General features: G+C 37.5%; 1 protein-coding gene across 2 annotated transcripts in view; it reads right to left on the bottom strand.

Annotated features, from left to right (window-relative positions):
• Window positions 1–25759, bottom strand: part of MSRB3 (methionine sulfoxide reductase B3) — a 201004-nt gene that overhangs the window by 110086 nt on the left and 65159 nt on the right. For both annotated transcript variants that reach the window (XM_055237083.2, XM_055237084.2), the window contains one exon: window positions 2567–2595. In XM_055237083.2, coding sequence (XP_055093058.1) covers window positions 2567–2595 — 29 coding nt within the window. The remainder of the gene's footprint in view (window positions 1–2566; window positions 2596–25759) is intronic.

Raw genomic sequence — 25759 nt, 5'->3', positions numbered from 1 at the left:
GTATACACACACACACACATAAAATTTAACTTTGAAATCCTTTCCATTATGGCTAGTCACTGACCATAGTATTTATTTTTTATGGTTTTTTTTTTCCTAGTAAGATTGGCATATTCCTTCATTTAAAAATCTTGCTTTGTCACAGCTGTATACAACATTAGACAGACCTAGTTTACTTTCTGTATTTGATGAACAATAGAGAATCTGAACCTATTTAATTGTTCCAATATGCTACCTTATTTCCATTTTTTTTTTTTTTTTTTTTTGAGATGGAGTCTGGCTCTTGTTGCCCAGGCTGGAGTGCAGTGGCACGATCTCGGCTCACTGCAACCTCTGCCTCCTGGATTCAAGTGATTCTCCTGCCTCAGCCTCCTGAGTAGTTGGGACTACAGGCACGTGCCACCACGCCCAGCTAATTATTTTTGTATTTTTAGTAGAGACGGGGTTTCACCGTGTTAGCCAGGATGGTCTCCATCTCCTGACCTTGCGATCCGCCTGCCTCTGCCTCCCAAAGTGCTGGGATTACAGGCATGGGCCACTGTGCCCGGCCCTATGCTGCCTTATTTCTAACCAAAATTTTCATGATATAGGATGCCAAAGAATACATTTCTAGCTTCCTTTGTCATGATTCTTTCAGTCATAAGCTAAAAGGAGCTTATAAGAAAAAATAATTCCGTTTCTTAATTTGAAAACATCTGAATTCTTTCCACAACATATTTAAGTTTAAAATTAAAAGAATAAATAAACTTTTAATCAGTATTCCCCTTTAAGACTTTTCAGAGTACAGAACTTTGTAGTTTTCAAAGACATGCAGATGTTGTCCATGATAGATATTTTTTTAAATAAGAACTTGAAAAAAAATAAGTCATGCACAAAATCTTTGGTCACAAGAGTGAAAGATGTGTGCCTGTACAGCTGTTATAACTATTTTCATGATAAATACCTACCTTCAGTACAGGAATTTAGCAGCACACTTTAATTTGGATTTGAAAAGTTAACATAAATTGTCTGACTTTGACAATAGCTGCCTAATATTTCAGTTTTGTACATTACTTCTAGGTTCTACCTTCAATTCTACCTTCAAGATGAACCTAGTGGACTTATTCATTTTTAAAAGCTATATTCCAGACCCTGTACCCTAAAACCAGTTTCTGACTTGATGTTTAGGGAATTACATCAGATCATAATGAAGTGGGTTCTTAATAAATATTTGGTGACCGACAGGGAAAAAAAAGACGTGTAATTTATAGGTAAAAATACACTCTCCATCAACTTTATTCATTTATTTTTAATTATACTTAAAGATTTTAACTTAAAAAATGAAAAAGATTTTTCGTCTTATTTTGAGCCATTTGTGAATCAAGGAGTCAAACAGTTGATACAATGCCATCCCACCTTTAGTCTCTATATAGTCAGCATTTTCAACAAAAATGTTTATCTTATACTATCATTCATACATCTGATTCAGAGGCTGCAGAAGACACAGGATAGAAAGATTTCTGGAGTTCTCAAACTAGGTAAATTTGTTAACTCAAATGTACAGACTTCATCGTTAATGAGTCTCACCAAATTCACAAAACCATACAATAAAAGAAAAGGCTTATAAAGAAGAAAAATTGTGTTGTCTCCTTAACACTACTATCAAAAACAATATATAGCACTTGTTCCTTTGTGGACATAATAAGTAAAAACATTTTTAAAGTTACAATACAGTGAAACTTGAACCAGAGTAAAAATGTTACTTTTAAATTCAACAAGTTATATATTTTTCTGTAAATTATTTTCTCCTGGAATTCAAAAATTAATGTTTATTTATCTGTTAACAGTCTACCAAAGGGCATACATAATTCCTTTGTATGAAATATGAGGCAATTTTTGTGCTTTAATTGTAAATGCCATCAGAAACTTTGAAGAACATAAATCTCAGCAAGTGACATAATGACATAGTCAAACCTGATAATTATATAGCTACATTTCATGCTTAATGAAAAGAAAATGTCTAATGAGGCTGATACGCTACTGCTTGTGAGAATGTAAATTTTGCCTTAATGGATTCAAAATAATGGCTTAAGGTGACCTTCATTTTCTATCACCCATCTAGCAATAAAACTTTTTTCTAAAGAAAACAAGCTAATAAACCATAGACAAATTTCTGTTTCTATTGGCTTGAACTCTCTATAGTTTGCTGAATTAAATGCATCCATCTCCCACATTTGGTGACAACCTAAAGAGAATTTTCAAATTACTCAGGATGCTTTGTCCACTGAGAAAATAATAATCTACTTTGAGCAATTAGTATGTATAACCCCCACCTCTGCTTTTAAAATGAAACTCTGCAGATATAGGGCATGTAATGCTTATTGCAGAGCTATGAAGACTCCAAAGTGAACATCTCAAATTATGATTTGATGCAGTCAATAGCCCTGCTTTGAGGTGGGACTCACGTTTTGAAAAGAGACTGCCTAGTCTGTTTAAAATCAAAATGGTTCTTGATCTGATGAATTACTCCTTCAGAGAATAATGTAAATAAAATATATTCAGAATAGCATTATTAATGTAAACATACCTGAACCGGAGTCAAATTTGGTTTCTGACCTGCAAAGAAAAAGAAAGTTTTTACAATATAAAAACTGTTTGTAAAAGAACAATTATTTCATGAGGGAGGGGGATGTGGTTGGGAGGGGAGGTAATAGTTACATTTTTCAGTGTATATTTCTAAAATGTTAATATATATGTATTGTAATCATTTTATATGCATGCATTACCCTAGGCCCTCTAAATATGCAAATATCAATACAGATAGCACAATACGGAAAAGATATTAACTTTTTAAATTTGTTTTTGGGTGAAACAGGATACAATGCATTTTTTTAAAAGGCACCTGATCTTTACAGATAAACTCGTTTCAGTAAGATAATTAAGCAATACAAAACCAAATTCATAATTATTCTCTTTATTATTCAAGGTTTGAAATTATTCAACACCAAGTAACTTTTCACTAAGTTCTTAGCACACAGCAAATGAACCTAGTAACCTCATACATTTAATAAAAAGGAGAAAAAATTCTGAGCTCTTGTGGGAACATTATGTTTCAGATATTGGTTAATACTGGTTGTAAATTCAGAAGCCTTTGAAGCTCTCAGTTCGGCTGTGGGAAAACTTCTGTTAGGTAATTACTCTCAAGATGCTGCTGATGTGCTGTCAAGCAGAATTAACCCTATGACTAGGCCTATCTACACAAGCTACTATAAAACAGCATTGTCTATATCTAGCTCTCAAACCAATTAGTGGGCATGCTCCAGTCGGATTTATATCACACATCAACAATCAATAGTATATATGTTCACAGCTGCCACAGCAAGATACAAGAACCGACCAGCAGGAGTCCTGTTAAAGGATGTTACATTGACAGAGAAGACTTTTTTTCCTGGAGAAATGTAGTTAACTAAGTGGGAAAGGAGATTTCTTTGAAATTATGCCAGGGTACCAAAGCACTTTTGGAAGTGGTGGCTTTCTGTACCTAAATTAGCCTCAAGAAAAGTCATCAAAGGGGGAAAGGGAAGGATAAGCAAGAAGCTTCCTTGGTCATAAACATTCATTTTCTGAAGTCCTCCGAAACAAAGTTTCAGCTGATGCTTACAATTGTATGATTGTGTGTATGTGTGTGTGTGTGTATATGTATATGTAAAATATATACACATATATGTGTAATCTGTAATACACACATATACATGTACATGTAAAATTGCATCCATGGTTACTGATCACCACCGCCGTAATCCTGGTGCACATTTTCCCTAAGTCCTGGCCCTACCATAGTCCTCATCTCAACCGTTCTCTTCCATGTCCCTGCCTTCTATTTCAGGTACAAACCCATTTTCACATTTTGCCCTCTCTCCAATTCTGCAAAGCCTTGTCTCATGCCCTCCCCTGTGTTTCCACCATCTCTTAGCACAACTCTAACAACACTTGCCACATGTTATCTTGCTGGTTTCCTTGTCTATCTCCCCCACTCAACTATAGCCATGCCTTATTAACCTCTGAGGCCACAACACCTAAATTGTGACTAGAGTTTGTGTTCAAATGTCTGTTAAGAGAATTTTTTGCATCTACGCATGCCCTTTCTCCTTCTTAACTGTATAGAAGCCAGAGGTGTTCTTCCTTCTGCTTAAGCTTCCCTCCTCCTGGGTCCTAAAATGCATCTCTCATCTCCTTTGACACCAGGCTATATCAATTACTCCTTTTCTCTGCCATATATTCAGTATCTGGTTCTCCACAGGTTCCTCTTCCCTTCATCATGTAAGTGCTCCAGGATTGTTTTTAAAGGCCTCCTTCAAATCTGTGCCTTGCTTTGTTATCCCTCTTTTGTCTGGCTTCACAATCAAATTGTAATGTAAAAAAGATGTATAGACTATATCCTATATCATCTATCTCCCTTTCCTGATCTCCCAACATATTCGATCAGTGCAATCTGCCTTTGCTAAGGTTTATCAGAAGCTTCCCAATGTTAAATGCACAAGCCGTGTCACCGTCCTTACTTTACTAAACCTCTCTCTTTCATTGGACATACTGCCCACTTCTTTCCAGTGTCTGTCTGTCACTTCCCCTCCTCCTCCTGTCCCTTAAGTATTGGTGAGCACCAGAGTTCAGCCCTCAGGCCACCTGAAACACTGTTCCCACTCTCTAGGGTACAGATGTGTCTCAAAATCACCGCAGGAGTTTGCTCACCTGCAGGCTCCTAGGACTTCTCCTGGTGATTCTGATTCAGTAGGTGGGGCCTAGAAATTCACATTTTAACAAACTATCCAAATAAAAACATTTCTTTGACCATATCTTGACCCATATTTCCAAATAATAAACGAAATACTACCTGAATGTCACACTGTGGCCTTAAATGGCATTCATCAAAAATGATGGCATTATTCTAGATTTCTTCTGCACCCCCAATATCTAATTGGTCATCAAGACCTGCAGATTCTACATCCTTCCCCTCCTGTCTATCTTCACTTTCACCATCTTTAGGCCTTTCCTTGGCTGAATAACCTCATAACCAATGTCCTCCTTCCCTTCAGATCCACCAGTGACAAGCAAGAAGCTTTTGCTCTGGCCTTCCTCTGCCTGTGCTATTTTCCACCAGCCAGGGAGTTCTCTTTTCCACCTGAAGCTCTGACTACCAGCGTCACCATCATTCTCTACCCAAATGGCCTTAAGTTGCTACTCTGACCTACATGGGCCCCTTCTTCAGGTCAGGTAGTACTACTAGCATGTGTGTACCTCCAGTCCAAGGAGTGGCCAAAAGTTGTCAGCTGAATGAAAGGGCCTGGACCTGAGGGCTGGAGGGACCCCTTGGCCCTAAAAGAATGGGAAAAAGGTGTGGCATAGAAAGCAGGGGCCCCCTGTGTGAATACTTCTTCACATTCCTGCTCAGAGAACTCTTAATGTAAACCCTCCTGTGAGGGTGAGTGGCTGAGAGCACCTGGGGGCCAGAGGTTGACCTTGGACTGGATTGTCATGGACTAGATTACTTTGGAACTCGATGCCTGGCTGTTGGGTATAGAAGGAGCAACGGGTGGGGGCCAAGAGCCTCTGGCAGAAATGAAAGCGCCCCTCCCCCAAAAAAGAGCAAGAGAAAGGAGGTATCTATCTACAGATTCCATGGCCATTGGAAGAGAAGTCTGAGTGAGCCTTTCCCTCCTCTCCTCCAGCTTGGCCCAGTTACCACTGTCCTGGCATTTCCTCAGGGTAAATTCGTAGTCTTTTGGTAGAAGACAAAATTAATTTTAAATTTGCACTACTCTTAGTTATTTGGTATCATTTTTCATTATAAGGTGTATGTGTCAAGGTAGGTTGGTATATCCTTTTCTAACAGTTTTTTGCCTTGAGGTTTAACTATTCAGCTATACTGTATGTATCTATGCTACCATTTGTCCTCTTGCCCAGGCCCTGCAAATGTTAGGTCTGGGCCTAGTAATAAGTCACCATGTAAAAACATATGCATTACTATGGGTTGTGGACAAAAAGGTTTGAAAGCCACTGACCTGGGGACATTAAGTCCCCACTCCTCTGCATGGTGTATAAAGGGTCCTCCATGATCCAGCTCTCCAATTCCATCTCTAACTCACACTTTGTATGTATCACTCCCATCAAATGGAACTATTGCCATATTATTTCTCAACAATCAAGGCTCACATGAATCATGGCAGCATCCCACCTGCCCCCATTGCCTCACAAGCTCCTTGCTTCCCCCTCAGTTACCCCACAGTTGGGGCCTGGCACAACACTCCCCACACGATGTGGCACTGACACTAAGCTGAGTGAGGTGCACACTGAGTGAGGGTCTCATGCATCTTCATGCTTCCAACACTGAATGCAGCACCTGACACTTAAGAGTTATTAAAAATGTGTAGTATAAATTAACATAAGAACAAATGAATCTGTATATTAACAGAAGGCCAAAAACAAGATAAATGATCAAACTGTCTATAGAATACCTAATTCTGATATACAAAAAAAAATCATGTCAGAACCCTTTTATTCCTCAGATTATCTTATCTTCTCCAGGGATAGCTGGTCAATACATAAAATATACATGTAAGGTGCAGAGAAAACATCTTCACAAACCAATTAATGGCCTTGGGTATCAATTAAAAAAAATCTGCAGAATTCTCAGACACAGTACTGAACATTCAAAAGAATACAGCTACTCTATTGATAATTAAAACATGATAATAGAAGTTAAAACTGTCAATTTGGGGATAGGGAAAGTTGGTCCTTTGTTGTTTTAAGTTAATTCAGATTCCTATTAGATTGTACATATAGACTTAAACACACAGAGATACAAAGTACTCCTCTATCATACTATGAACTATGATCATCTTGACTCTTAAATCCCCTTTGAGAAGGGAAGTGAAATATGGATAAGGATGAATATACAGCAAGTGTAAAAAAAGAATACATATCTAATACAGATTGTACAAGAAAAGAAAAGAAGGATGGTCATTCATTCCAAACATATTTTTACATGTTTATTTTTAGTAGTATACTATGCTAGATGGTAGGGACACAAAATTGCATAAAATAGGGTATAATATGCATAAATATAATTGTGTCTCCACAGACACCCATTTTACCCCGAATTATATACTCACATCTAAGTTCAAAACTATTCAACTGCTTCTTTTGGCAACTGCCAAAATATGGTGATTATAGCACAGAACGTTACTGCCTTCCAATATTCATCCTCCCTCTTTTAATTTTAGAAAATCTCTGAGTTTTAAGTGGGCACACAGACAATATTTCCACATTATTTCCCAACTGTCTTGTTGCTAGTTGTACCCATATGACTAAGTTCTTGCCAAAAGGATGCAAGCAGAAGTGAGGTGATAACATCTGAGTTATTCCCTTATAGGGAAGGAATATACCCTTCCCTTCTCTCTGTTCCTTGCCACTGGCTGGAATGTGAATGTAATTCCAGGAGCTGAAGTAGCCATTCCTAGATCATGAGGGGAAAACTGATATTAGATTAGTAAAGCAATAAGATAGAAGGCACCTATGCAACTGCCATATGAATCTCCAACTGTTATTTTGTTTTTTGTGTTTGTTTGTTTGTTTGTTTGTTTTTAAGACAGAATCTCACCCTGTTGCCTAGGAACATGTTATCAGCTCAATGCAACCTCCACCTCCCGGGTTCAAGCAATTCTCCTGCCTCATCTCCCAAGTAGCTGGGATTACAGACATTTGCCACCACACTTGGCTAATTTTTCTATTTTTAGTAGAGACAGGGTTTCATCATGTTGGCCAGGCTGGTCTTGAACTCCTCACCTCAAGTGATCTGCCTGCCTCATCCTCCCAAAGTGCTAGGATTACAGGCATGAGCCACCATGCCCGGCCCCAAGCTGTTATTTTTTTTTAAGCCACTATTATTTTGGAGTCTTGTCAGAACAGTTGAGCCTGTATCCTATCTACCATAGCAATATTGCCACATTTTACAAGATTTAAATAAAAAGTCCAAATTTTTAAACATGAAAATGAAATTTTCATGAATTGTAAGCCAGAAAGGGTAGACACTAGGAGAATTCAAGTATCATGAATACTTTTTAAACAATTAAATTATGTAATATATGCATTCTTTTGATAATAGAGTTTCAAATTTTCAAAAGAGGTCACTTTTAGTCATTGGTTACAACTGTATACTCCTGGACAAATTTATAAAACTACCATTTTATCCTTGCAGAGAATAGCCCAGTGTCCACAAAAATTCTACGTGTATTGAAGCCAAAAGACATTTTATTTTATTGTCTCTCTGGGGAAACCCACAAAATCTCAGAGAACATTGTTTTTCATTTAATGTTCAACTGTATCAAAAATTTTAAAATGGGAATCATGTAAGTATCAAGTACAGAAATTAGCATCACAGAAGGTGTCAGAGAAGTGAGGGTACTGTTCTTAATGTTTTTAACTGATATCAACTAAAGTGACTTTCTTCACAGAATTGGAAAAAGCTACTTTAAAGTTCATATGGAACCAAAAAAGAGCCCGCATCGCCAAGTCGATCCTAAGCCAAAAGAACAAAGCTGGAGGCATCACGCTACCTGACTTCAAACTATACTACAAGGCTACAGTAACCAAAACAGCATGGTACTGGTACCACAACAGAGACATAGATCAATGGAACAGAACAGAGCCCTCAGAAATAATGCCACATATCTACAACTATCTGATCTTTGACAAACCTGACAAAAACAAGCAATGGGATAAGGATTCCCTATTTAATAAATGGTGCTGGGAAAACTGGCTAGCCATATGTAGAAAGCTGAAACTGGATCCCTTCCTTACACCTTATACAAAAATTAATTCAAGATGGATTAAAGACTTAAATGTTAGACCTAAAACCATTAAAATCCTACAAGAAAACCTAGGCAATACCATTCAGGACATAGGCGTGGGCAAGGACTTCATGTCTAAAACACCAAAAGTAATGGCAACAAAAGCCAAAATTGACAAATGGGATCTAATTAAACTAAGCAGCTCTGCACAGCAAAAGAAACTACCATCAGAGTGAACAGGCAACCTACAAAATGGGAGAAAATTTTTGCAACCTACTCATCTGACAAAGGGCTAATATCCAGAATCTACAATGAACTCAAACAAATTTACAAGAAAAAAACAACCCCATCAAAAAGTGGGCAAAGGATATGAACAGACACTTCTCAAAAGGAGACATTTGTGCAGCCAAAAGACACATGAAAAAATGCTCATCATCACTGGCCATCAGAGAAATGCAAATCAAAACCACAGTGAGATACCATCTCACACCAGTTAGAATGACCATCATTAAAAAGTCAGGAAACAACAGGTGCTGGAGAGGATGTGGAGAAACAGGAACACTTTTACACTGTTGGTGGGACTGTAAACTAGTTCAACCATCGTGGAAGTCAGTGTGGCGATTCCTCAGGGATCTAGAACTAGAAATACCATTTGACCCAGCCATCCCATTACTGGGTATATACCCAAAGGACTATAAATCATGCTGCAATAAAGACACATGCACACGTATGTTTATTGTGGCACTATTCACAATAGCAAAGACTTGGAACCAACCCAAATGTCCAACAATGATAGACTGGATTAAGAAAATGTGGCACATATACACCATGGAATACTATGCAGCCATAAAAAATGATGAGTTCATGTCCTTTGTAGGGACATGGATGAAACTGGAAACCATCATTCTCAGTAAACTATTGCAAGGACAAAAAACCAAAGACCACATGTTCTCATTCATAGGTGGGAATTGAACAATGAGAACACATGGACACAGGAAGGGGAACATCACACTCCGGGGACTGATGTGGGGTTGGGGGAGGGGGGAGGGACAGCATTAGGAGATATACCTAATGCTAAATGACGAGTTAATGGGTGCAGCACACCAACATGGCACATGGATACATACGTAACAAACTTGCACATTGTGCACATGTACCCTGAAACTTAAAGTATATAAAAAAAAAAGATTCTAGCTGCAGACAACTGTTAGAGAGAAGGAGCAGGGGTGACAGCCTGATTTTTGCCTATAAGCGCATTACATATGGCATATCCACAGCAAGGATTTTGTAAAACAATCCAAGTTAAATAATCTGTCCTGTTGTCCCTTCAACACGTGGAAATTTTTCAGAAATTCCAGTATTTCAGCATTCCTACTTGTAGACCTACAAGGTCTACCAATTTCTTCTACCCCTAGAAGTAACTCAAAGGCCTTCAGGGACCAGCGACTAGTGAGAACAGCAGTGAATATTTATGTGCCCTTTTAATTTACATAAACACAATATGCTTCCTCTGTGTGGAATGCTTCCTCCTCCCTCCCCCACTCTACTATACCTTAACCCCTTTGACTACCTAACTTCTGAAACTTTCTCCACATCTTAGCCTAATTATCAATTATTTGAAGAAGAGTGGGCAGGCTCGATTAAATCCCTTTCATTTCATAGCACCAGTCATTCCTTTGCACTCATCAGAGTTGTAATTGTACATTTGTGCATAATAGCTATTTGATCATACTAAAGGAGTTCAGTAATAGTGGCAGACACTATTAATTGCCTACCTAACAGCCTGTCTTAAAAACAGAATTCTCATTTTGAAGAGTGCTAAAAAATGTGCACTCCCCAGGGATGAATCATGATTGGACTAAGCCAGTCATGGCAACCCTATTTGTGGTCAGTGACTGGTACAAGGAGAAGCACTTAATCCAGTCCTGAGCAGTGAGAGGAAAGGTAAACTCTGCTGGTGATGCTTCTCAGAAAGGATTTTTCTGCATGAAAATGAGAGAGATGATTTAATGAGAAGGCCCTTTATCTATTCTTTCCCTCTTTCCTGCCTTTGAAAATACTACATAAGGATATGCCACTTAGAACTGCTATAGCAATCTTGCAGCCCTGAGAGGGACACCAAGAGAATCATAGAAATCCCAGCCCCCAACTCTGATATCATTTCTATTCCAAACCTGCCTTTCTCTAGAGTCCTCACTGAGTTAGATAGTAGGGTCTGGCATTGCCAGTCCACTTTTACTTGGGCATTTCTATCCTTTTAACCTAACATATTAACTAAGCAGCAGTAGGTTATGAGTTAGCTACTTACTGTGTTCAAAACTTAGGCCTTTATGTTACATTTCGATAATAATGATTTAAATAAAAGGTGCCCATTAATCTTATGGTTAATTTTTTTAAAAACTGAAAAAAATAGAATTCTAAAACCCAGAAATTTAGAAATCAGGATAATCATGAGCAAAAGAACAGCAAGAATTCAGTCAAGCCACTTTGAAAACATGATACAATTACAACTATTATGACAAATCATGTGGTTTAACAAAATATAGTATTATACATCTTTTGACTTTAATGTGAAAATGAGATTTACGGTTGTTTGATTAAGATATATCACTAAATTAAATCATGCCAAAGTCTTAAGATTTGCCAATATCAAGAAGGAATAAATCATGTTCCAAGAAGAAGTCTAAATTCATTGCAAAATATTAATATCTGGGAGAACAAATTGAGACTTAAAAATGACTCAAAGAAACTAAAGGAGCAAAAGATATATAAAAATATATTTAGAAGCTGTGGGCCACATTCATTTTTCCACAAATTGACCTCTGAGGAAGCAGGCTCTGTGTAGGCATCGGAGGTACACACGGTAAGCAAATAGGTCTATTTCTTGTCCATATTCAGTTGTGGGAAAGGAGCCAACAGAGACAAACAGAACAAGCCAAGTCCCAGCTCTCCCACTTTCCACCCTATGCAACTTTAGAGAAGTCAATGACCATTTTGAGTCTTACCATCTATAAAACAGGTAACATATTCACCTTTAAAAACGTTTGTGTGGATTAAATGAGATACCATAAAGTACCTAGGTGGTCCTGACACATATTAGAAGTTGAGTAAAAGGTAGCTTTCATCGAAACGATACTAAGTGAAGTTTACCTATGGCCACAAGTACAATTAGTAATATCATACTTGTGGTACAAGTACTAGTAAAGCTAAGTTTAAAAAAAAATAGCACTACATTATAAAAGAAAGAATTATTACTTTGGTTAAGATCTTACGTGAGGTGAAACTTTAATATGGATGCCAAAATTATGTAGAAAAAAAATAAGAGAATAGTAATAAAAATAGCTGAAGAAATTGGAAATGTTTAAGAGGGAAGGCTAATGGAAAATAATACAAATGACCTGACTATGCAATATGGAAAGGCAATCTTATTTGTTCTTAAAACACAAGTAAAACATTCTCCCACTAAAATAATGGCACAATGCACTTGAGGGCATCGTGCAGTAAGAATCAGAAGACCTGGATTCTAGGTCAGAAACCTGGACAAATCATTTAACTCGTGAACCCCATTCTTCTCATTAGTGAAATTAGGTTACTGAAGTGAGGCAATGTTGCTGCACACAAGCTATCCCATTAAAAAGGTAAATTACCTACTTTTTTTTCCTCTGCATTCCCAGGAATAAAGAAAGGCAAAAACAGAGAGAAGGGAACAGAGGAAAAAGTAAGTGTGAGAGGACGAAAAGGTGCATCTGTAGAACTCAAACCTACAGATAGAGAATGCTGAAAAAATAAATAATTTGTAAGGCCATTTTTGGCTCCCAGCTTCTACAATTCTTCCCTAGGCCTTGTTGATATTCACCTTCTCTGAATTCCTGTCTATGTGATTTATGTTTCCTCTAAAATAATGTAATTGTTTCTTGTATATATTTATATCTCCACAGAGAATGAGGCTTTTTAAAGTTAAGGCCTTTTATCTATTGAGAATAAATTCACAATGCTAAGAAAATAACATTAAAGAGAACAGAGTATACCTTCATGTTATTGGATGAATTATGTTCCCCCAAAATTCATATGTTGATATTTTAACCCCTAGTATCTCAGAATGTGACTGTATTTGGAAAAAAAATTTTTAAAGAGTTAATCAAGTTAAAATGTCATCCAGGGGGACTCTAATCCAATGTGACTAGTGACCTTATAAAAAGAGGAAATTAAGACAGAGACAAGGCCAGGGGAAGACACAGGGAGAAGATAACCATCTACAAGCCAACGAGAGAGACCTCAGAAGACGTCAGACCTGGTGACATCTTGATCTTGGACTTCTACCCTTCAAAACTGTGAGACAATAAAATTCTGTCAAGTCTCCCAGTGTGTGATACTTTGTTATGGCAGTCCTGGCAAACTCATACATTTCACTTCTTCTACAGTCAGCCACTTAGCAACTCCAAACCTCCAATAAAAGCCAAAAACCTAGAAGTTAGCCAAATCAAACAAAACATATACAGTTCTTCCATACTTTAACTCATTTTACAAAATGTGTTTTACTTCTCTACTCTTCATCACTATTTTCAAACATATTCTGCCAAAGTGCTTAACCTGCATTTTGGCCATTGGGCAGCTGCTTCTGCAAATTACTGGAGACCACCAGTAGCATACCAGAAGATTCTAATCAACGGGATCTTTGTCTCTTCATATCACTTTGTGACAATTTCCAATGCATTTATTTGTTTATGCGTTTGCTTCTTGGTCTTGCCTTTCAAGATTGGTGTTGTGTACACACTTGCCATGTGTCCTCTGGGGGATGAAGCAGATCAGGAGTTAGTAAAATTTACTCTACCAGTTTCATACATAATATTTATTTTCTTCTATTCCCTGGAAATTTTCATTTCTGCCTTAGCTTGTAATCAGGAATAGAACAATAGAAGTTATGGCTAGCGGGCTAGTTCTAGACACAATTACTGACAGATTCTAAAAGTTTAGAGCTGTAAAAATCTCAGACAAGAGCAATACAGAGTTGACTAGTGCTTTGGACACTTCGATAGCCTCTGAGGACATAAATGTTGATGAGAAGATAAAGGAGGAGCATCCTTTTCACTTTACAGAACTCTCTAGAATTATTTAGAAGGCAAAGAGAGTCCTATGTAGCTCATTGGGGCCTAAACGCACCATTGTTACGTAACTTATTATATATAATGATAATTATAAGTCATAAAATTAATCATTACATTATTCCTTTCAGTAAGAAAGGTAATACTATTTAGACAATACTACATTAAAAATCATTAGTCAATAATTTAGGGGTTAAAATTAAGAAGGGGGAGGGGGGAGGAAGAAACAAAAAAGGCAGGGTGATGGGAGGCCAATGCATCCAGGAAGGAATGAATGAGACAGAGAATGGTAAGAGATAAAGTCATAGAAGTAGGTAAGGGTAGATCACAACTTTAAACACCATTGTAAGGAGTTATGATTTTGAAAGATATAAGGATAACCCATCACAGGTTGCAATATAATTTAAATGTACTTAAATCTTCACCCTGTTATGTGGAGAATGAACTACAGGGGAAAAAGCCAAAGCAGAGAGGCCACCTACCATCCAGATTTTGGTTTCCAACACTACTCTCTAATAAAGAAAACCAGGACTCCTTGAAGAAATGGCTGATTCTAGGACTAGGGCAGGAAATATACAAGATAAGCCTGGATCATCAAGAAGTGCCAAAAAGTAAGAGGCACTCAAAAACACAACAAAAAAAAATACACCCCACATTGATGGGAATATATCAAAGGGACACAGGAGCCAACTGAAAGAGCTCTCAATGGCCAAACCTGAAAAAATATGAGCAACAAAAATAAACAAAGTAGTATTGATTATAACTCAAAGTATAAAATTAATATCATGATATAAATAAGTGATTGACTAAAGAAAAGACTTGAGCCCAGGAGTTCAAGACCAGGCTGGGCAACATAGCGAGACCCCCTTCTCTATAAAAAAATAAAAAATTAGCTGGGCATGGTGCTGCACACTTGTAGTTCCAGGTACTCGGGGGATTGAGCTGGGAGGATCACTACAGCCCATGAGTTTGAGGTTGCAGTGAGCTATGATCATGCCATTGTACTCTAGTCTGAGTGACAGAGTAATACCCTGCCTCTAAAAAATGAAAAATAATAATAATAAATAAAAATAAAAGAGAAAAAGAGACTTCTCTCACTTGCAGAGGAATTCCAAATAATTTATGTAGAGATACTCTGCCCTCAAGGATGGGGAACATAAATCCCTACTCTTTTTTAAGTGTAGGCTGTGTGTAGTGACTTTCTTCCTAAGAATACACTAGGAAAAGGAGGGGGAAAAGGTAGGTTTACAGTGAAGAAACCTAACAAACACTACCTCAGCCATGTGGTCAAAGTGAATATCAAAAGTGATGACACATTGTTCGCATGTACCTTTAACATGATGTGATGAAAATGGTACTTAACCTCTGCGATCTTCCTTCAAAAAAACCATAACCCCAATCTAGTTATGAGAAAAATACCAGACAAATTCCAGCAGAGGAGCATCCTGCAAAATGCCTGATCATGACTCCTCAAACCTGCAAAGGTCATCAAAAATAAGAAAAGTCTGAGAAACTGTCACAGCCAAGAGAAGACTAAGGAGAAAGGACTAAATGTGTGGTATCCTGGATAGAATCCTGGAAAAGAAAAAGGACATTAGGTAAAAACTAAGAAAGTCTGAAAAAAATGGGCTTTAGTTAATAATTATGTACCAATATTCATTTATAATTATAACAAATATTCCACACTGATGTAAGATGTTAATAGGAGAAACTGGGTGACAGAGTATATGTGAACTCTCTGAACTATCTCAATTTTTCTGTAAATAGAAAACTGTTCTAAAAAATGAAGTCGATTTTTTAAAAAGCCAAAGAAGACAGGCTCATAATAGTTCAGGTCAAAGCAGATAAAGATGATGGTGGCTTAGACTAGAGCAGTAGCAATAGATATGAAGAGGAGTCAGACTCAGAATATATTTTGAAGGTGCATGGAGCAAAATGCATTGGTAGACTAGATATGGGAGGTGAGGGAAAGAATAATTAAAGATGACTGCCAGGCTTTTTGCTCCGGTAACTGGGCGGACAATGAGTAGTACCTTCATTTAGTATATGGGGAAGAAATGAAGGAAGGGTAAGTTTTGTTCCTTTGGAGTCATTTGCCACCTCAATTTGTTCCTTATTCCTGGTTTATTCTCATGAGCTAATAGGATCAGTAAGAAAACTTCAAGCTGCATGGTCCCACACAGGATATCAGATTCATATAATTTTCTTGTTTTTTAAAAAATCATAAGGATACTAAAAGCCTAATTTATAATAGAATAGTATATAACTGCCTTGAAAAGAGATAGTATAAAATGTTTCTTGACCTAACTTCGGGACAGAAAATCAATACTAAACCACTTGTTCCCTGGGCCCAAATCAATAATTCAAGAACACGTATGATTATCTGAATTACATTAACCTTTTGAAAAGCACAATTGAAGAATTTGGAAATCTATACTTTTAAGTTCTCTAGCTAATCCTGAGAACCACTAACCTGGATGTTCTTTTAAAGCTAAGAAAATCTCACCTATTTAAAATAGAGTAGTCTATCTTTCTAATTACTCCAATTTGTTTATATTAGTAATTTCCAAAGTAACTTTTTGCCTAATGAGGAAGTAAAATATGTCCCCTCACCAAAATCCCACAAATCACCACTAAAGAACTTACTCATGTAACCAAATACCACCAGTTCCCCAATAACCTATGGAAATACATTTTTTTTTAAAAAGTCCCCTCACATTGTATAAACTTTCACATTGAAAAGTTTTTAAGCAGCACTGTTATAAAGTTGTCTTTGTGAGAAGCAATGAACTAAGCACCAAACAAGTGAAAAATCCATCAGAAAAAGACCCAGCCCCAGGGCAAAAAATAATACATTTGCTACTTTCTTGGCGAACTTATTAAAACTATTATTTTATTTTACAGCTATTGTCTCTCAACACATCAATCAAATTATAAAACCTTAGATTCCATTGATTACTCAGGCAGGGCCAACAGACCACCTAAAATGATTCATCACTAAAAAGATAAATTTTCTGTGGTCAGTAAAATTACACTACAGTAAGCCCCCAAGCAAAACTAATAAGAAAGACAAATATTCAGTATCAAGAACGCTTCCTTCAAATCTGGAAAGCATGAAAAGAAGTTCACTGGAAGGTCTAAACATTCATTAAGTCATAGTCAGTCAAGAGCATTTATGGAGTGCTCACTATGTGCAAAGCACTCTATTTGAAGGAAGAGGTCTTGTTTAAAGTATCCATAATTCAGCCCATAAAGCCCTTTATAGTTTAAGATCCACAGTTTGAACCTCAATCAAGAGCAAATGGATAGCTCGTTCATACTGAAAGATGCAGGTGTATTTGGTCAGTCAGTGCTGCTGGGTTTTCTTAAGTTCAATGGGTCTTTGCAGTCTCTGTAAATGAGACTTCTGGGTGGTCTTCCAGAGCAATCTCAAAGAGGGCATACCACAGAGGTACTGGAGTTAATTTACGCTTATGCAGACTATGAGTCATGCGACTGCCATTAACACTATGTACTTAAGTGAGTACATAGAAGTAAAATCTGCAAATCTCCAGCGGCATAAAGCAAGTTTCCTTAGAATAAAAAAAAATTGCAACTAGAATGACCACTGAAAAACAAAACAAGACATGAATGAACAAAAATGTAGGTTGTTTCAAGTACAATGCAAGATAATGAAGGTGAAATATAAACAGCAGAAGGAATCATGGCCAGCCAACTTATGATTATGAAATGCAGTACTGATAAACCAAACAGAGTTAGTTATCTGGTTTGACCTTAATGGACTCTCCTTTTTCTACTCACTGGTGGTGGTGAGAAGCAGCAACATGTTCAAACAGAGAAAATAACAGCACCACTAATGAGAACAGCCATGTACTGAACTCCTACTCTAGGCAAGCATACTTGACACTAATACACAAGAAAAGAAACTAGCTAATATAAAAAATGGTATACTGAAAACTAATCTCATAGATTGACAATTATTAATCTAAAAAAATCTAATACAATTATTCATCTAAAAAATTTCCTATCCCCCAGAAGGAGAAAAATTAATCTCCTTTTCTAAAGTTTATTCTACCTGTTCTTTAATCTCTTTCCCTCATTTCTGGCACCTTAAATGCATCTCTCTTTAAACCTTTTTTCAGTTTATCCAAAAAATTAAAATTTTTCCATGAATCTACTTCCCCTGCTATTATAAGGAGTTAGCTTTACTGCTCCTACTTTAACTATAGTAGCATAACTATAATGACTATGTTTTCTGGGATAATTCCAATTTTAAATATTTTAACACATTGTCTCCATTTCAGCTTGTGGTTTGAAAACATGAGATTGTATCCTAACATCTTCAAAATCTTACTTTCATTACTACTTCTACTAAAATTGCCTTTTCTAAATTTTCTAATATTGCCAACTCAAATGACTGGTTCTTATTCTTGTGAGTCTCTGCAGCATTTCACTGCCTTATTCATCCCTTCCATGAAACCTATATATCTAACTTTGGCCTTTGTAGTAAACTTAAAGATCTTCCTTAAAAAAAATTAAATGAATGGCTAACTAGAATAACCAATGCAGAGAAGTCCTTAAAGGACCTGATGGAGCTGAAAACCATGGCATGAGAACTACGTGACGAATGCACAAGCCTCAGTAGCCGATTCAATCAACTGGAAGAAAGGGTATCAGTGATGGAAGATCAAATGAATGAAATGAAGCAAGAAGAGAAGTTTAGAGAACAAAGAATAAAAAGAAATGAACAAAGCCTCCAAGAAATATGGGACTATGTGAAAAGACCAAATCTACGTCTGATAGGTATACCTGAAAGTAACGGGGAGAAAGGAACCAAGTTGGAAAACACTCTGCAGGATATTATCCAGAACTTTCCCAATCTAGCAAGGCAGGTCAACATTCAAATTCAGGAAATACAGAGAACACCACAAAGACACTCTTCAAGAAGAGCAACTCCAAGACACATAATCGTCAGATTCACCAAAGTTGAAATGAAGGAAAAAATGTTAAGGGCAGCCAGAGAGAAAGGTCGGGTTACCCACAAAGGGAAGCCCATCAGACTAACAGCAGATCTCTTGGCAGAAACTCTACAAGCCAGAAGAGAGTGGGGGCCAATATTCAACATTCTTAAAGAAAAGAATTTTCAACCCAGAATTTCATATCCAGCCAAACTAAGCTTCATAAGTGAAGGAGAAATAAAATACTTTACAGACCAGCAAATGCTAAGAGATTTTGTCACTACCAGGCCTGCCCTAAAAGAGCTCCTGAAGGAAGCACTAAACATGGAAAGGAACAACCGGTATCAGCCACTGCAAAAACATGCCAAATTGTAAAGACCATCGAGGCTAAGAAGAAACTGCATCAACTAACGAGCAAAATAACCAGCTAACATTATAATGACAGGATCAAATTCACACATAACAATATTAACCTTAAATGTAAATGGGCTAAATGCTCCAATTAAAAGACACAGACTGGCAAATTGGATAAAGAGTCAAGACCCATCAGTGTGCTGTATTCAGGAAACCCATCTCACATGCAGAGACAAACATAGGCTCAAAATGAAGGGATGGAGGAAGATCTACCAAGCAAATGGAAAACAAAAAAAGGCAGGGGTTGCAATCCTAGTCTCTGATAAAACAGACTTTAAACCAACAAAGATCAAAAGAGACAAAGAAGGCCATTACATAATGGTAAAGGGATCAATTCAACAAGAAGTGCTAACTATCCTAAATATATATGCACCCAATACAGGAGCACCTAGATTCATAAAGCAAGTCATTAGAGACCTACAAAGAGACTTAGACTCCCACACAATAATAATGGGAGACTTTAACACCCCACTGTCAACATTAGACAGATCAACAAGACAGAAAGTTAACAAGGATATCCAGGAAGTGAACTCAGCTCTGCACCAAGCAGACCTAATGGACATCTACAGAACTCTCCACCCCAAATCAACAGAATATACATTCTTTTCAGCACCACACCACACCTATTCCAAAATTGACCACATACACGGAAGTAAACCACTCCTCAGCAAATGTAAAAGAATTATAACAAACTGTCTCTCAGACCACAGTGCAATCAAACTAGAACTCAGGATTAAGAAACTCACTCAAAACCACACAACTACATGGAAACTGAACAACCTGCTCCTGAATGACTACTGGGTACATAACCAAATGAAGGCAGAAATAAAGATGTTCTTTGAAACCAATGAGAACAAAGATGCAACATACCAGAATCTCTGGGACACATCCAAAGCAGTGTGTAGAGGGAAATTTATAGCACTAAATGCCCATAAGAGAAAGCAGGAAAGATCTAAAATTGACACCCTAACATCACAATTAAAAGAACTAGAGAAGCAAGAGCAAACAAATTCAAAAGCTAGCAGAAGGCAAGAAATAACTAAGATCAGAGCAGAACTGAAGGAAATAGAGACACAAAAAACCCTTCAAAAAATCAATGAATCCAGGAGCTGGTTTTTTTAAAAGATCAACAAAATTGGTAGACCTCTAGCAAGACTAATAAAGAAGAAAAGAGAGAAGAATCAAATAGATGCAATAAAAAAATGATAAAGGGGATATCACCACCAATACCACAGAAATACAAACTACCATCAGAGAGTACTATAAATACCTCTATGCAAATAAACTACAAAATCTAGAAGAAATGGATAAATTCCTTGACACATACACCCTCCCAAGACTAAACCAGGAAGAAGTTGAATCTCTGAATAGACCAATAACAGGCTCTGAAATTGAGGCAATAATTAATAGCTTACCAACCAAAAAAAGTCCAGGACCAGATGGATTCACAGACGAATTCTGCCAGAGGTACAAAGAGAAGATGGTACCATTCTTTCTGAAACTATTTCAATCAACATAAAAAGAGGGAATCCTCCCTAACTCATTTTATGAGGCCAGCATCATCCTGATACCAAAGCCTGGCAGAGACACAACAAAAAAAGAGAATTTTAGATTAATATCCCTGATGAACATCGATGCAAAAATCCTCAATAAAATACTGGCAAACCCAATCCAGCAGCACATCAAAAAGCTTATCCACCATAATCAAGTGGGCTTCATCCCTGGGATGCAAGGCTGGTTCACCATATGCAAATCAATAAACGTAATCCAGCATATAAACAGAACCAATGACAAAAACCACATTATCTCAGTAGATGCAGAAAAGGCCTTTGACAAAATTAAACAATCTTCATGCTAAAAACTCTCAACAAATTAGGTATTGATGGGACATATCTCAAAATAGTAAGAGCTATCTATGACAAACCCACAGCCAATGTCATACTGAATGGGTAAAAACTGGAAGCATTCCCTTTGAAAACTGGCACAAGACAGGGATGCCCTCTCTCACCACTCCTATTCAACATAGTGTTGGAAGTTCTGGCCAGGGCAATCAGGCTGGAGAAGGAAATAAAGGGTATTCAACTATGAGAAGAGGAAGTCAAATTGTCCCTGTTTGCAGATGACATGATTGTATATCTAGAAAACCCCATCGTCTCAGCCCAAAATCTCCTTAAGTTGATAGGCAACTTCATCAAAGTCTCAGGATACAAAATCAGTGTGCAAAAATCACAAGCATTCTTATACACCAATAACAGACAAACAGAGAGCCAAATCATGAGTGAACTCCCATTCACAATTGCTTCAAAGAGAATAAAACGCCTAGGAATCCAACTTACAAGGGATGTGAAGGACTTCTTCAAGGTGAACTACAAACCACTGCTCAATGAAATAAAAGAGGAAACAAACAAATGGAAGAACATTCCATGCTCATGGGTAGGAAGAATCAATATTGTAAAAATGGCCATACTGCCCAAGGTAATGTATAGATTCAATGCCATCCCCATCAAGCTACCAATGACTTTCTTCACAAAATTGGAAAAACTACTTTAAAGGTCATATGGAACCAAAAAAGAGCCCCCATTGCCAAGTCAATCCTAAGCCAAAAGAACAAAGCTGAAGGCATAACGCTACCTGACTTCAAACTATACTACAAGGCTACAGTAACCAAAACAGCATGGTACTGGTACCAAAACAGAGATATAGACCAATGGAACAGAACAGAGCCCTCAGAAATAATGCCACATATCTACAACTATCTGATCTTTGACAAACCTGACAAAAACAAGAAATGGGGAAAGGATTCCCTATTTAATAAATGGTGCTAGGAAAACTGGCTAGCCATGTGTAGAAAGCTGAAATTGGATCCCTTCCTTACACCTTATACAAAAATTAATTCAAGATGGATTAAAGACTTAAATATTAGATCTAAAACCATAAAAACCCTAGAAGAAAACCTAGGCAATACCATTCAAGACATAGGCGTGGGCAAGGACTTCGTGTCTAAAACACCAAAAGTAATGGCAACAAAAGCCAAAATAGACCAATGGGATCTAATTAAACTAAAGAGCTTCTGCATAGCAAAAGAAACTACCATCAGAGTGAACAGGCAGCCTACAGAATGGGAGAAAATTTTTGCAAGCTACTCATCTGACAAAGGGCTAATATCCAGAATCTACAATGAACTCAAACAAATTTACAAGAAAAAAACAACCCCATCAAAAAGTGGGCAAAGGATATGAACAGACACTTCTCAAAAGGAGACATTTATGCAGCCAAAAGACACATGAAAAAATGCTCATCATCACTGGCCATCAGAGAAATGCAAATCAAAACCACAGTGAGATACCATCTCACACCAGTTAGAATGGCCATCATTAAAAAGTCAGGAAACAACAGGTGCTGGAGAGGATGTGGAGAAATAGGAACACTTTTACACTGTTGGTGGGACTGTAAACTAGTTCAACCATTGTGGAAGTCAGTGTGGCGATTCCTCAGGGATCTAGAACTGGAAATAGCATTTGACCCAGCCATCCCATTACTGGGTATATACTCAAAGGATTATAAAACATGCTGCTATAAAGACACATGCACGTGTATGTTTATTGCGGCACTATTCACAATAACAAAGACTTAGAACCAACCCAAATGTCCAACAATGATAGACTTGATTAAGAAAATGTGGCACATATACACCATGGAATACTATGCAGCCATAAAAAATGATGAGTTCATGCCCTTTGTAGGGACATGGATGAAGCTGGAAACCATCATTCTCAGCAAACTATCGCAAGGACAAAAAAACCAAACACCGCATGTTCTCACTCATAGGTGGAATTGAACAATGAGAACACATGGACACAGGAAGGGGAACATCACACTCCAGGGACTGTTGTGGGGTGGGGGGAGGGGGGAGGGACAGCATTAGGAGATATACCTAATGTTAAATGACGAGTTACTGAGTGCAGCACACCAACATGGCACATGTATACATATGTAACAAACCTGCACGTTGTGCACATGTACCCTAAAACTTTTTTTTTTTTGAGACGGAGTCTCACCCTGTCACCCAGGCTGGAGTGCAGTGGCGCAATCTCGGCTCACTGCAAGCTCCGCCTCCCAGGTTCACGCCATTCTCCTGCCTCAGCCTCTCGAGTAGCTGGGACTACAGGCGCCCGCCACCACGCCCGGCTAATTTTTTGTATTTTTAGTAGAGACGGGGTTTCACCATGGTCTCGATCTCCTGACTTCGTGATCCGCCCGCCTTGGCCTCCCAAAGTGCTGGGATTACAAGCGTGAGCCACCGCGCCTGGCTACCCTAAAACTTAAAGCATAATAATAATAAAAAAAAGATCTTCCTTATCTACTTTAGCATTTCCTACGTGTGTTATCAGGAACATCAGCTTCACAACATTTCCTCAATTAAAAAAATTTTCTGTGGTGAAAAAATTTTGAAAGTGCTACATATATATTACTCCTGGAGCTCTACAATGAACATTAGTGTGTTGTAGGCTCCATGAGTTTGATGATAAAGCAACCATTTGACTTATTTTAATTCAGTATTTCCCAATGAGTCATCTTTTATTTTCCTAGTCCAGTGACACTCATTTTTTTCACGGAACACAATATTAACATGTCCTGGAGCTAGCATTATGTAGATGTAATGGTCTGATGAAACAAATATTCAGTGGAACACACTTTGGGGAAGACTGATATACCTGAAATTTTATGTTAAAATCTCAAATCTATCAGGCTTCCAAAACTGAATTCATCATCTTCCTTTCTAAACTAGGTTTTAAACATCAAATTAATCTTTAGGAATAGCTTTTCACCAATCTCACATTCAGACAACTGATAAATCTTTTCAGCTCCCCATGTCTACTGTTTGTAGTGTTTGCTGCATGACTACTGACATCACCCTAAGGCAGGGCTTCCCTAACCTTCACCTGGACTCATGGGAACCAAGCATAAGAATTATGGGAGAGTTTAAAAAAGAAAATTCTGGAATCCACTATAATCTTGTTACATCAGAACTTTGAGGAGAGGCTTGGAATGTATGGTTCTAATGGACAGTGAGGTTTGCAAACTACTAAAGTAGACCCTGACAGCTCTACGACTTTTCCCCTTGAGCTAAGCCTTTTCAGTTTTCTTCCATTGTCTTTTCAAAGTGACATGGTTTTGAGTCTCCTAACCATCAGTTGCTCTTCTCTGAATGTAGCTTTTTGCCCAGTGGGGAAGTAAAAAAATGTCCCTTCACACTGTATAAACTTCCACACTGAAAAGTTTTTAAGCATCACTGTTACAAAGCTGTCTTTGTGGGAAGCACTGAACTAAGCACCAAACAGGTGAAAATATAGAAAAAGACCCAGTTCTGGCCAAAAAATAATACACATACCACTTTCTGTCCATAAACCTTTTAAAGTGAGGGTATCATATTGAACCACACAGTGCTCTGGATGTAGGCTGGCCATTTGTTAAGCTATTAAAACTATCAATTACCCATTGTCTCCTGAGTTTCTCTAGATCTCTTTTTGCTCTCTTCCCCACCCACCCCTGCAGCAAATTATTACTAGTTATCATCAACACCAATCAGCAATAACCAGAACTGACCCAGAATATGACCAATAACAGAATATGATGCAGTGAACAAACAAACCTTCCCAGAATTTTAAAGGAGTACTTACCTAATAGATCTCCAGTCTCTATTCCTACAAGCAGCATGCCTCCCTTTCACTGATGAACCTTTGTTCTGAAAACTACTGTGTATACCAATCCTTATACTGTTTAGTATCAATGCTTCACATTTACAGTGTTTTTTCCACTTACAAAACATTTCAACATTATTTACTTAATCCTCTCAAAAGTTCTTGTGACAAGGGTATTATCCTCATGTTACAAACGAGGAAATTAAGGCTCATAGAGGTTAAGTAGCTTATTCAAAGTCACACACAGTAAAGTGGGGAAAGTTGTGACTTTAACCTCACATGTATTACACCTTAATCATAGCTTTTTCCACTTTAAAATCCAAGTATAGTCATTGGCCATCATCAGAAAATTAGCACCAATTAACACCAGAGTGTGATAGCTACCAGATGGTGAATTACTCAGGAAAAAGAAGAATCAGCCAGAATACAGGGAAGCATTATAACATAATATTGAGCTGCGGAAGGGTGCCTTAGGGGCCAGACAGACGTGAATCTGCGTCCTAGCTCCATCTCTTACTACCCGAGTTACCTTGAGCATATTACATACCCTTTGTGAGCTTTGATTTTCTATTTAAGTTGTAAAAAATAAAGGAGACAATTTTCTTTAAAGTGCTTAGCAAAACGCATGGTAATTTCTCAACCAATGGTGGCTTTAAAATATTCCCAATTTTAAAATACTCAAACATGATAAACAGTTAAAAAAATCAATCCGTTGAAAATAAATGCAAATCTAACTTTGGTGTCCCACCCTTCATCGA

This window comes from Symphalangus syndactylus, chromosome 13 (assembly GCF_028878055.3).
Source record: "Symphalangus syndactylus isolate Jambi chromosome 13, NHGRI_mSymSyn1-v2.1_pri, whole genome shotgun sequence".
Classification (NCBI taxonomy): Eukaryota; Metazoa; Chordata; class Mammalia; order Primates; family Hylobatidae; genus Symphalangus; species Symphalangus syndactylus.
This window is presented reverse-complemented; position numbering and strand designations above follow the sequence as displayed.